The following is a 14,029-nucleotide window of genomic DNA, read 5'->3' on the forward strand; positions in this document are numbered from 1 at the left end:
CATACTTATTTGCCACTAATCATATATGGCAGGTTCTCCTATATTATTGTAGAACTATTACAGAGGACGATTTTAGTCCCTCTTGGAGGGCAGACATTTTTGTGTCCCCACTTTCCTAGTGTATCAAGCACAGAGCAGACACTGTAAATATTTCCAAAATGAGCAAACTGAGCTGGCTACTAGAACTCCCCAAGTAGCCCGCCTCATTGGAGCAGATGAAAGAATCATGGGGACACAGCACACTGAAGTGTGACCAAGGTTCCGCTTCATCTCCTGTATTTTTCCTTCTAATTCCCCAGCAATGAAGGCTTGGCAAGGCCAAAATAGAGAAAAGCTCAAAGATAAAACAAGTATTTATAAGCAAAATCACTTTGTATGAAGAAAGTCTGGAGTTTTAGTTAGCATTGTATCTGAGGCACCAATGTGAGTAAAGGAAGAAACTGAAGATCAATCCCCATGTTCAATTCTAAGGAGTCATGATCACGAAAGCACACAGACTGTAACTAATCCTGAAAGTATGAACTGCCTCATGTTTCCAATACATGAAATTTACAAGGGGGGCTTCCTATAAAAAGGAGATGGCCTGCAGTCTTTCCAATCCGAAGACCCCAATGCATTTGTTCTGCTGTTTTTTCCAATTTCAACACAGAATTCTATGAACAAAATGAATCACACAAAGAATTTTTGGGGGCAAAGGAGCCTCTGAGAGCGTGTGATGTGGCCCGGAGAAACAAGTCAACTGGCCTAGGCTTCAACATAATGCTACCCAAACCTGAAAGCCTTAGTACATCTCAGATTAGATCAGAGAGACAATTCTCTTTAAGATACAATTTCATAATGACAGAAAATCACTGTCTTTCAGATAGTAAATTCATACCATACTACCAGTATTTTAATGTGATTTTTACTTCTTTGTGAAGAAGGGGCCAAAATAACAATTAGGAATTTTAGAAATGAGAAAGGAGGTTCATTCAAGGTTAATAAAATGAATCAGTGACCCAACTACATGTATGCTCAAAATAATTAGTTCTGCCCGGGCTGCCAGGATAAATAAATTAATTAAAGAAGCTTATATAATAAGAAATTTTTGCAACTACAGGCATTTAAAGAAAAAAAGAGAGAGAGCAAGAGCTTTACGTATGAGTATTTCCTTAGAAGAGCCTTCCTTCAACCTGTTTACTATACTTACAGAAGCAAAGTAAGAACTACAGAAAACAACCACCTAAAAACTGGCATTAAATCTGTTTAATATCTTTAATAATTCTATTAACTTCTAAATCCTTCCACAAAAGGGCATTACAGTTCTTCAGTTTACTGCAAACATATCTTTAAAAAAAAAAAGCCAACCGCAATGTTGAAGCTACAATACAAATCTTTAATTACTGGAACTATACTATAAAGCAAGATGAAGAATACCTTATTTAAATAAAACAAGGATAATATTTTGCTGGGGAATATATCCAACACATTTTTTTTCCCTCTATATTTTTTTTTTCCTTCTACATCCAATGGTGGTATTTTATAGGCTGATTTTAAAACAAATGCAAATTTTAAAAAAATAAATGAAAGGCATGTTTTTGCTCAGGAATACTATTATACATATACCGTACAGGTTGTTTTTACAGCAAATGCTAGTCTGCCAAACTTCAATGGCAAAACACTAAGCTGTGAGTTTGGTATTGCCCACCTAGTTGTTTCTTGCTGCCCTGGAGAATCTGGTGGTGAGTAATGTCGAGAAGCCACCTTGTTGCCACCATTTCTCTTCTTATAGGTGACTCCACTGTGACAGAATATTCATATCCTTAAGATGCAAGGCCTAGCAAAAAGCCTCCCACAAATCCACTGGATATCACAATGTTCTGTTTGATAAATTCTGTTGCCTGAAACATAAGTTTGAACAAAAATACTCTTAATTGTGCTACAACATGGACAAACCTTGAAAATGCTATGCTAAGTAAAATAAGACAGAAAACATTATACGATTCCACTGACATGAATAGTGAAATTCATCAAGACAGAAAGTAGGACAGAGAGTACCAAGGGCTCGGGAGAGGGGTCAATTGTGGGACTGTGTGCTTAATGGTTATAATTTCTGTTCAGGATGATGAAAAAGTTCTAAATGTGGACAGTGGTAATAGTTGCACAAAAGTGTGAATTCAGTACTTAATGCTACTAAATTCTGCCTTTTAAAATATCTAAAATGATTAATTTTATGTTATGTGTATTTTGCCATAATAACAAATAGAAAAATATGATGCAAATTAAAGAAAAACACTCTTATTGAATCTGGTGCTAAGTAACATTTTCACAGCTGTTTTCCCCAATTCAATAAATATTTGGCAAAGATTCTCATATACCTACGACCGCAGGTGCCGACTACCACACAAGATGCCAAGGCTGTCCATTATAATCTGAAGGAGCAGAGCCCCAGCCAGATCCAGTAAGCTTCTTAGCTACTGAGATAACAGGTATATATCGGTGGCAAAAAATTTCACAGGTAACAAGAAGCCATAGGGCAGACATAAATGGTCCACTTAGCAAGTTATTAGCACAGATTTAGTAAATTCCCACAGCAGGCACAATGATCTTTGTTAACAGTCCACTTGGCCAGCAAGAAAAAATGTACAGATCAAATAAATATCACCTTGATAAAATGCTTACCCCAAATGAAACCATGAGAAAGCAATCAAACAAAGCCAGACTGTGGGATATTCTCCCTACATGCTTCAAAACTGTCAATATCATGAAGGGCGGGGGCAGGACAAAAATAAACACAAACACAGACGACGAGCTGCTAAAGACTAAAGGAGACTTCAGAGACATGATAACCAATTGCAATATATAATTCTTTCTGGTTTTTTTTTTTTAAGATTTTATTCTTATATAATCTCTATATCCAATGTGGGGTTTGAACTCACAACCCCCAGGTCAAGAATCACATGCTCTACTGAGTCAGCCAGATACCCCAATATATAATTCCTGATTGGGGGAAAATGTATAAAAGATATTTTGTGGAAAAATTTTAATATTAACTGTATATTAGGAAATATTATCGCATCATGCTAATTTGAGGGATTCATAAGGGTAACTATAGTTGTACAGGGGAGTATCCGTACTCTTAGAAGATATATGCTGAAGTATTTTAGAGTGAAAAGTAAGGGTGTCTTAAACGATTAGGAAGAAGAAAGTATAAATCACATGTACATACACACACAGAGAAGGAAAATGTAAAACAGGTAAATGGGTAAAGGGTATTTGGGTATTCACTGTATTTATCCTTGAACTTTTCAACTGGTCTGAAATTTTTCAAAATTAAAAGTTGGGGGTATTGGAAGAACATAAAACAAAGGCAAGGAGTACGCAATTCAATTCTAAACAGAGGATAAAAATCAAAATATACATAAAAACATTAATAAAATTAAATTAATAAAATATACACATTTTCAAAATATCCCACCTTACGAAAAAAATAGTTAGTTTTAGTTTTACCACACCTTGTCTACACAGGTACACATTTGTAAAAGCAGAGGAAACCTGGAAGAATAATGTTATCAGCTTTTACATGCAGATCAAAGTAGGTAGGAGATTAGCAGGGGAAATTCTTAACCACTTAAAAAAAAAAAAAAAAGATGGACGTTTCTTTTTTTTTTAACTCATCTCTACACCCAATGTGGGGCTCGAATTCACAATCCCAAGGTCAAGAGTCATGTGCTCTTCTGACTCAGCTTGCTCTTTGACTCCAATGATGATTGATTTAAATAGTGGCTTGATCCCAAATTTTATTTAACACTCTAAACATGACCAAAAACACTTACTTTTTAGAAGAAGATGATCACTAATTACATTTTCTGTAACGTGGAACCCATATAGAAAAAAAGGAGCCAGGAATGCCTGGCTGGCTCAGTTGGTAAAGCACGTGACTCTTGATCTCAGGGTCATGAGTTCAAGTCCCAGGCTACACACAGAGATTACTCATTTAAAAAAGAAAGAAAGAAAGAGAGAAAGGAAAAAAAGAAAAAGAAGGAGCTAAAAATGTACGCTGTCTTACTTCTTCAATTATATTGTTGATTTCAGGTGCTGCCTTATTTGCTCGCTTCTTAATCTGTCTTTTCGCTTTGTTTACATCTTTTTCAACTCTCTTCCAGTCAATCTGCACATAGCCACTGTGACTGGCAATCTGCAAAAATACAGTAAAAATGGTTAATTCTAAACCAACTAGATTGTTGACACAATTTATTCATTTAACAAATACCGAGTGTCTACTCTGTGGCAGGCAGTATTTTAGCTTCCCAAACTATAGCCAGTAATGAGGGAGATGTAAGTCCCCACCCTCAGAGAGCTCTGTATCCATAAGGGGGGAAAAAGATATCAAACATAATTAATTACTTAGATGTGATGAACACTATGTTAAGAAACATATAGTACATGATGGGAAAAGATTCCAAAAACTGTATTACAACTGTACTATAATTTTATCATAACTTTTGGAATTTGGCAATTAGCTGAAAAGACAAAGAGACGATCCAAATTATACAGCTAATTAAAAAGTACCTTTTAATTAAACAGATGTTTAATTACAAGGGATCAGAAGCCAATCAGGTATTGGGTCACTAAAGAAATCTAAAGTAGCCTGATAAAGGGCTCTTTACTAATTCTGACTCTTGACTTAAGAATACTTTATGGTGGGGCACCTGGGTGGCTCAGTGGGTTAAAGCCTCTGCCTTCAGCTCCGGTCATGATCTCAGGGTCCTGGGATCCAGCCCCACATCTGGCTCTCTGCTCAGCAGAGACCCTGCTTCCCTCTCTCTCTGCCTGCCTCTCCGCCTACTTGTGATCTCTCTCCGTCAGATAAATAAAATCTTAAAAACAAAAACAAAAACAAAAAACTTTCTGGTAATCGCTTTTGAAAATGGAATACGAAAGACATGCTCTACACAAGTTTCCTACCATAAGTCCTTTTAATAAAATTAGAGCTGAATGATGATTAACTATAAGAAAACCCCTCATATGGTATTATGAGACACTACAAAATCTGAACAGGAACAAAAGCATGGTGTGTAAGCCAGTACCATAAATTAGTCTCTCCAAATAATAAAATCAAAAAGTAAAGAATCACATTAGTAGTAAACAATTAAGCCATGAACACCATTATAAATCACTTCTATCATGGTTATGCTTTTTTTTGGTAATTTTGTAAGGCATCCCTTGACTTTGAACCACAAATAAAATACTTCGAATAATAAAACCATCTGATTTTATAGAAGTAGGTTGACTGAGAATCTTAAGTTCCATCTTCACTGTGATTATAGACTCCACAGAAGAATGTCTTTATCTGCATTCCTTCCTGTATTTATTCACCTATTATCACTTCAAACTGCAGCCTTAGCAAAGCAGAGTGGTGATCAAATCAAATTCAAGTGAAAGCTTTTCCTGGCAGTCCCTGACAGAGTAATTTGAGTCACAGGCATGGAGGTGATGGTGAACCTCAGCGACCCTCCCTTATATGGCAGTTAAAATACAAACGCTCCAGAATTAACAAAAGCAAGCAGATTTCAAGGGGAGTTGAAACTTACAGGAAAGGAACAATGTAAGGTGAGGTGCCCATTTTTCTGGTTTTATCCAGGACGCACTTGCAGGGTGGGTAAAACTTAAAGAGGAAACGTGCCATCTTTCTGGCCCAGAGAACCAGATGACAGAGTCCACAACAATAACAGCTACCAGAAATGAGAGAGCTAGATAAGGGGAGCCCCAATTTCTATGTATAAACTCTACCCAAGTCCTGAAGCACACATTCATGGGGCAGAGCCACGCATTCTGGCCAAAGCTGAAGAACTGAACTGAGATTTATGCTGCTACCCACCACGGGTGAAAAAGAGCTTACAGTTTGAGTCTAACCAAGTTAACTGCCTACTAAAATCAACATATCAACACTCTTCAGAGGAATAAAATAGATTCTAGAGTTTCTACAACATAACATTCCCAATGCCCAGGATAAAATCCAAACTTATTTGATGTAGGATAAAACAGGAAAATGTGACCTAATCTCAAAAAGAAAATCAACAGATGCCAACCTTAAGATGACCCAGTTAGTGGAATTATCAGGACTTTAAAACTGCTGTTGGAATTATGCTCAATATTAACTATGCCTGTAATCAATGAAAAGTAATCTCACCAGAGATATAGAAAATTAAAAAAACCAAATGAAAATTCTAGCATTGAAAAATACAGTATCTGAAAGAAAATTCTTGAAAAGGCTTAATGGCAGAAGGTAGATGACAGAAAAGAGTCTGCGAACTTGAAGTTAGACACTAGAAACTCTACAATTTGAAAAAACGATTGAAAAAATAAATGGACAAAACCTCAGGACATCATCAAAAAGCCTATCATGCATGTAATCAGAGTCATGTTCAGAAAGAGAAGAGAGAAGGAACAGGAGGAAACAAATCTCTAAATAACGGCCAATGGGGTGCCTGGGTGGCTCAGTTAGCTAAGTGTCTGCCTTCAACTCAGGTCATGATCCCCAGGTCCTGGGATTGAGTCCCGCACTGCCTGCTTCTCTCTCTCTGACTGTCACTCCTCCCTCTCACTCTCTCTCTCTCTCTCTCTGACAGACAAAAACATAAAACAAAATCTCGAAAAAAAAGAAAGAAAGAAAGAAAAAGAAATAATGGTCAAAACCTTCCCAAACATGGTTAAATACATAAATTTACAGATTCAAGCTCAGTGAACTCCAGGTAATAATCTAACACAATTATGAAATAACAATACTCAGATGACTCTGGGGGAGGGGGGTGGGTGCGGCACAGAGGGACATAAAGCATGCTAGTGTGTGAGATGGTGGGGGGGTGGGCAAGGAAAGTTCAATAAATGAGTTAAAGTCTCACATTCTGTAACAGGAAGCCAATAGTTAATACCTCAAACTGAAAGGTCAAGAAATATTCAATTAACTTGTTTAGGAAAAAGGAAAGAAATACCTTAAGAATCAGCTAAGAGTTCATGTAGTTGCCTCAAGGGAGGGAAAAATGGGAAAGATGGGTAGTGAGGTGGGAAAGATGGGTAGTGAGGGAGGCAGAGGATTCCTCTAATCTGTAACAAGCCTTGTACATGTATTTGACCCTTTGAACTAGGGCCATATACAATTCCAAAAACATTAAAACTAAATTTAAAGGACTTACATACCACTGTCTATTTTAAGATGGCAGTGTAAAATATGCACTGGAAAAGCTTTAAGTTCTAAGTAAATAAATTTTTATCTTAAAGTATAAGTAAAGGTAACAAATATGGAAGTGGGCCTAAAGCATAATGGGCAATTAGCTTGCACATGTCACTCTTATTTCCTCTTTTAGTTTCCTTCTACGTTTCCAAAGTGAGTCATATTTGGGGGAAAGGCTGGTTTGATGCAGACAGGTCCCATATTCTTCTGCTTAGTGACTTCAAAGAATATGTAGACTAGGCACAAGAAGTAAAAGGGGGCAATGGCAAAACATGGATTTGAATGGTGTGTACTGAGTGGACCAAAAAGGAATTCTGCAAAACTGACAGAGTGGACTGAAATTAATTCTCTTTATTCTATGAACATTTTCAGAAACTCTGCTTCAATCCAGTACCCTTTCCGACTAAAGAAAAATGACAACTGAGTTTTCAAAATAGCTATAGAATTAAACATGTTCTTGATTCTATATAAACACAAGTCAAAATCTGCTTAAATAAAATTGTCTTCTGTACAAATGCTGGCATGTTCATCCAAAGGCCTAAATTTAGATATTAACCATATTCCCTTTTATCTCATACCACAAGGAACAGGCAATTACTCTTAATAATGCCACTGAAAGAAAAAATTTTTTTTAAAAACTTTTTAGTAAACAACTCAAAATCTGTTTTAACACATACGAATCCAATCCCTTTGTACTTCAGGCAATGACACTGGTTATTATATGATCAATGGCTTTGGAGTTGAAGTCAAATTTTAGTTGCTATGAACATCAATCATTTTAAACATCTGGTAGGACTGACAGTTCTCTGTATCTTTAAAATTATTGCTAACATTCATTCCCAGAGACTTTCAATTTTGGGATTTACTATATTTGATCTTAAGGGAACGATATTTTTGGAAAAATATATGCCAAACAGACACGAATGCCAGACAATATCCTGATAAACATCCTCTAACTGCAAAGCGTTTTTAATCCTTATACTTAGAGGAACATGAACAAAACTAAAATTTCAAATCCCCCTGCCTCAGAAATAGGATTATGGATGATTTTTAAACCCAATTTTCCACTTTCTATATTATTATAGTTCCCTAGTTTTAAAAAAACATGTTAGAAATTGCTAACAGCAATTTCCTCTGAGAAGGAAAACTGCATGGCTAAGAAATGGGGTAAAGAAAGAGATCTTTTGAATTTTAAATACTCTGTGTGGATTTTAAATATATGTTTAAAATAGTCAGGATGAAAAGGTTATATTATGGCTGAAATGTTTATTTTGCTGAAGAGATGTTTTAAGGGAAATTTGGGTCTGTAATAAAAAAACAAGGCCTCAAACTTCTATAGTTGTCTTTTTAACTAGGATTTTTTTTAGCTGGTATCAAACTATACTTATAGAATGTAGAAGTATTTAAAATTGTAGTCTTTCATGACCGATACCAGCTTTCAAAACTCACTTTAGGTTTCCCATAAACTGATACCTAAAAGAAAAAGTCCATCTTCTATTAAAATGGATGGGACTGAAATGGCTAAACTTGACTTTCTCAGTTCCCAGGGGCTACATATATAAGCAGAGGCAAGGACCTAAGGCTTGAACATACCTGAAGAAGAAGAAAGCCACCACCTACTGCAGTTGCTGCAAGCTTTCCAACTTTCTGGAACAAAAATCCCGCACACCTTTAACAAAAGAAGTGACGAAAGATGAGAACAACCAATGATGTACTCAACTCTCTTCCTCTGCTCCTTTCATTGCTTTGCTAACAAATCTTCTTACTGTCTTCCCATTTCTTTGGATCATATCCCTTATCTGCTCAGAAACCCTCAGTGCTTCCCCTGTTCTATAGGCAAATCAAAAGTGCACAGTCTAGGGGCCCCTGGGTAGCTCAGTCAGTTAAACATCTGCCTTCAGCTCAGGTCATGATTCCAGGGTCCTGGGATGGAGCCCCGCACTGGGGTCACCCCTCAGTGGGAAGCCTGCTTCTCCCTCTCCCTCTCCCTCTGTGGTTTCCCCCTGCTTGTGCTCTCTGGTATCTCACTCTCTCTGTCAAAATAAATAACAAAATCTTAAAAAAAAAAAAAAAGTGCACAATCTAAACTGTGATATGCTTAAAAATGAGGGATGGACAGAAGAGGAGGGGAATATATAGGAAAAAAAGAGTGGCTCCTGAAACAATGTTGAGTACTCAGGGCCTCATTATACTCCTCTGACATTTGTTTAAGTGGAAATTCCCCATAATAAAAGTGATTTTGTTTTGTTTTATAGATTTTATTTACTTTTGAGAGAGAGAGAGAGCATGAGCAGAGGGACAGAGGGAAAGGGAGAAGCAGATTCCTTGCTGAGCAGGAAGCCCAGTGCCGGGCTCGATCCCAGGACCCTGAGACCATGACCTGAGCAGAAGGCAGATGGTTAACCGACTGAGCCACCCAGGCGCCCCTGATTTTTCTTCTTTAATGCAATCAAGATGTTCCATACACCTGGCCAACCCCCACTCTACCCAAACTTTCTGCTCTAATCCCATTAGTTTCCAAATGGATTATCACACTGCTCAAGCTATTAAACTCCTTGCTTCTAGGGGTTTCTACCCAGCTCCGCTCATCTAAAGCTTTTTACCCTTTGAGTTCCAGCTCAAGTTCCACCTTCATGACTTAAGCCCACATTTCTCATGGCTTCCTTACCTACATTTCTATCTATGTCTATAATAAATCCATTTTGTTTCACCTCTTCTGTAAGAATGTCAGTCCACACTTCTTTTGGGATTCTCTCCTTTGGTGAGCTCATATTCCCTTCAGTATTCCACAGCTATACTGTGCAAAAGAACCCTGATCTCTAACTCTAGCCTTCTGTACTGGATTGTACAGTGCCCATGACCCACCTCTAATCCATGTACTTCCCAGAATCTCAGAATATGACCTTATTTGGAATAAGGGTCACTGAGGATGTAATTAGTTAGGATGAGGCCATACTGTAATGGGGTAGGCCCTAAACCCAGTATGACTTAATCCAACATGTCATAGAGACACTCAGAGGGAAAACAGCCATGCGATGGCACTGGCAGAGTTTGGAGTGATATGTCTACAAGCCAAGGAAAGCCAGGGATTGCTGGCAAGCAACAGAAGCTAGGAGAGAAGCACACAGCAGATTTTCCCTCTGAGCCTCCAAGAAGGAACAAACCTGACTGACACCTTTCAGACTGCTGGCCTCCAGACCTATGAGAATAAATTTCTTTTGTTTTAAGCCATCTAGCTGTGGTACTTCGTTACAATAGCCCGAAGCAACGGGTACACCTTCATAAATGGAAAATTTACATTTCTATGGGCTTCTCCAGCACACAGAATGACAAACAGAATGTTCCAAAGCCAGAATCATCTTTCCAAGCAAATCAACTGTTGCTAAGGTCCCAATCTGTAAATGAGAGCACCATTCTCTAGGTTTGCCCTTTCTGTTCATCTCGGACTCTGCCTCCTTCATCACCTTCGGGGTCCAACGGACTGCCGATTCTATATACTCTTCCCAGAACATTATTTGACTCTGTCTTCTTTCCATTCTCAAGGACATCATTACCTTGCTTCCAAACCACACTAAGGGCCCTCTAGGTAGTCTTCACACCTCCTGCCTCTCCTCGCAATCATCCATCCTCGTATTTCTTATTATCATCAAAAACCTATAACTACCTACAGCTGCACATAACCTCCTTAGCCTCCCATGCATGGCCTGAATTGGTCTGAAATGTTAAAACTGGTTAGGTTAATGCCCATTCCTCCTTAACGTATGCCACAACAGCACATCAGTTTTATACGTTAAGATAATTGCAAAAATTTACTACACTGAATCTAATGTCATTCCAAAAAACCACCTATGTAATGAGTCCTATTACTCAGCTCCTGGGCCGACACCTTGCTATAACCCAAACATACGTTTCACTACAGAGACCCTCTCCCTCAGTAGGGGAGTCAGCAACAAAGGCTCTGATAAGGGAGCAGAGGAGGCAGGCAGCAGCCAAGTCACAAGTACATCCCAGGAACCATGTCTCACAAGCATGTCTATCCCTTCGCTTGATGGCATGAGCCACTGAAATAAGCTACTAACTCCCCAGGCTCTGTCTCTAGGCTTTCCAAGCAAACTTCTGCCAGTTATGGGGTTTCTCACCAAGCCTGGCCTACAAGGAGAAAGCACACAATGGTGTGATAATTCTACTGCTTGATTATTTTTTTAGTCTCTCCTACGACGGGGGCTTTAGGCCCAAACTCATAGTAACCAATCCCCCATGGCACCAAATTGTGAGCTTTTCTGCATAGAGCACCAGATTCTCTGTTACAGGAGGTCAAGGTACAACCTATTTGCGGAGGATCAACTGAATAAGCATGCCCCGACTAGGCATCTCGCTTCTAACTGCAGGGCTTTCCATAAACAGCATTAATAAGCACACATCATGAAGAAATACTGCAGCTCTGCATCACACGATCTTCACAATGCAGGTTTCTACCATAAAATCGCAGTTACGAAAAGGCAAAAAGGAGTGAGCCATTGTTCCGAGATACATGCAAAACACAAATCAAAAAATTTAACACTTATCAAGTTTAAATATGTAAATATTTAACGGAAGATAAATTTAACCTAGAAGCTAAGAAAAAAAGGATTAGTCACAAGCTGAGCACCTCCACTAACAGAAATTCTCTACGGTTGTGAACATTTTCAAAATAAAGTGTCACACTTGTTCGACCCTTGTTATTTGGCTAATCTTTTATTCCAAGAAAAACAACTTGATCTATAGTATCAATTATGTAATCATGCAGCCTAAAACATTAACTGGTTAGTTAGGTTAATGCTTATTAACTGTTCCTCCTTAATGCATTCCACAATATTATTACAGAGTGAGCAATCAGTCCTTTAACTCCAACGAAGACCCTGTTTAATTCCAACTCTTCTTCAAGTATAATAATCCAAATCAGTCCACAAAAATCAACAGAACCATTGGATTCATAATTTCACTGAGAATTTTACATGGCTCTCTACAGGGCTGACAATCCTGGAGACCAGTTCTACTGTGGGAGTCCTCAAAGGTTTTTCCAGTTGTTAACACTGAACAAGTAAAGATTATTTTCATATAATTCACCCTTGTATGTTTCTTCCTTTCTACCCACTATCACTGAACCAGATACACTACATTTGCTCAATGTGAGAAGGTGGAAAATACAGAAAAAAGTCAAAGGAAGGGAGAGGAAGGAACAGTGGAACAAGGGGTGGGCATGGGGAAGCTGATCACTGAAACCTCTGAGCCCCACAGAGTGTACATCACAGCCATCATATCACAGAGAAAAAGCCTCAAGGTAGAGCTCTTCGGGGATTAACAGTATAAAGCCACTGAATGTCACAGTTAACTGGCCTGTTTACAAAAGGGCAGCAGTGAGGCTGCCAATGAAATTTAATGAAAAAGATGTTGTTCTCACCAGCCAGTCACTCCACCCATTACAATCTGGGTGGCTACCGAGTATTTTTCAACCATAGGTCCGGAACTGTGTCCAAACACTCGATTCCACCAATGGTGTCTTCTTGCATACTCAGTTAAATCCAACACTTCGTAAGACTCGTCATCGCTTTCATACTCTTCAAAATACAAAATGAAAAAAATAAATTTAGAGTCAAACAAAAGTCAGAAACGTCCTGTACATTTTAAAATCTGTTATTAACTCACTATTTTGGCCCACAGTAAAAATGCCCAGCTGGAAACAGTAGTTTGTTAAACCCAATCCCTGACACTAGGGCCTCAAGAGTAAAGGGGCCTAGCATCTCCCTTCCAAAGGACCAGGAACTGGCCTAGGGGTCGGAGCCAGAGCCACATCAGTTACACAGAAGTGAGGGGTCGCCTCCCCAAATAGCAGTAAGGTCAGGTCAGAGTTTCACAGCATGAGGCGTCACCCCCAAATCTCAGTAGGGTCAGGGCCAGAATTAGATCCATTTCATCAGTGGGAGAAACTGGGCGGGGGGGGTTCCCTCCCCTGGCTGAACCGGTTAGGGGCTTGACAAGATGAAATTCCTTCAGTAATTCATCTAAAAAGCACGTTTGACGATGGAAACGAGAGCCAGAGGTGAAGTTAAGGCAGGAGGAGGGGGCTGTGTTGGGGACGGGGGTCACTCTCCGCCTGACTTCTGCCGTGAGGGGAGGAGGTCTAGCTCCAAAGGGGTGCCTCCAAAACACAGAGCCCCAGGAGCCCTACGGCAGGGGGAAGAAGAGGCGCCCCCGGGAGCAAGGTCGAGAGATGTGAGCCGCGTCTTAGATACTACTTCGGGCCCCGGCCGCTCACCTTGGGGAGGGGGGTTCCGGGTCGCCATGATACCGCCGGCGGCCAGTTCTGAAGGTGGTCCCTGCCCACCCTCCTCTCCCCACTACTTTCAGAGACCTTCTAGGCCCAGGTGAAAATCTATGGTTTCTTTTTTCCTCCTCCCCTTCCAGGCGCGTTGTCCCGTCCCCGCCCCTCCTCTCAGCGCAGGGTCTTCCGCGCAAGCGCAAGGCTCAGGGTGGGGAGAGTCGGGGGTGGGGGGGGGCGGGGGGAGGGTGGCCGCGCGGGGTCTTGTGGGAGTTGTAGTCCGTTGCCCTGCGCAACCCTTGCTTCCCACCCCACCCCCACCCTTGCTAGAATTCCAGTAACTAAATTTTGTCATTTTGTTTTAAAGAGCCTCAAGGCTGAAGGAGAGGCGGCGTCACGTGATGGTATAAAGCGCAAACCAGGCATTCTCAACACTGTACCAGAATGTAAGCGCCTGAGAAAAAAGGCTTTAAAAACGAGACGAGAGGAAACCCTGTTTCAAACCGCACTCTTGAAAG

At 39.7% G+C, this 14,029-nt stretch overlaps 1 protein-coding gene across 1 annotated transcript; it reads right to left on the reverse strand.

Annotated features, from left to right (window-relative positions):
* Window positions 1-1,354: 1,354 nt before the first annotated feature.
* FUNDC1 (FUN14 domain containing 1) lies at window positions 1,355-13,692 on the reverse strand. Its single transcript, XM_032842478.1, has 5 exons — window positions 13,509-13,692; window positions 12,654-12,810; window positions 8,807-8,882; window positions 4,049-4,177; window positions 1,355-1,880 (listed from the first exon to the last, which is right to left on the reverse strand). Exons 1-5 carry the CDS (start codon window positions 13,534-13,536, stop codon window positions 1,803-1,805), a joined length of 468 nt encoding a protein of 155 aa, XP_032698369.1. The 5' UTR covers window positions 13,537-13,692; the 3' UTR covers window positions 1,355-1,802.
* Window positions 13,693-14,029: the final 337 nt, after the last annotated feature.

Source organism: Lontra canadensis, unplaced genomic scaffold (genome assembly GCF_010015895.1).
Source record: "Lontra canadensis isolate GAN:19392208 unplaced genomic scaffold, GSC_riverotter_1.0 scaffold131, whole genome shotgun sequence".
NCBI classification, from domain to species: Eukaryota; Metazoa; Chordata; class Mammalia; order Carnivora; family Mustelidae; genus Lontra; species Lontra canadensis.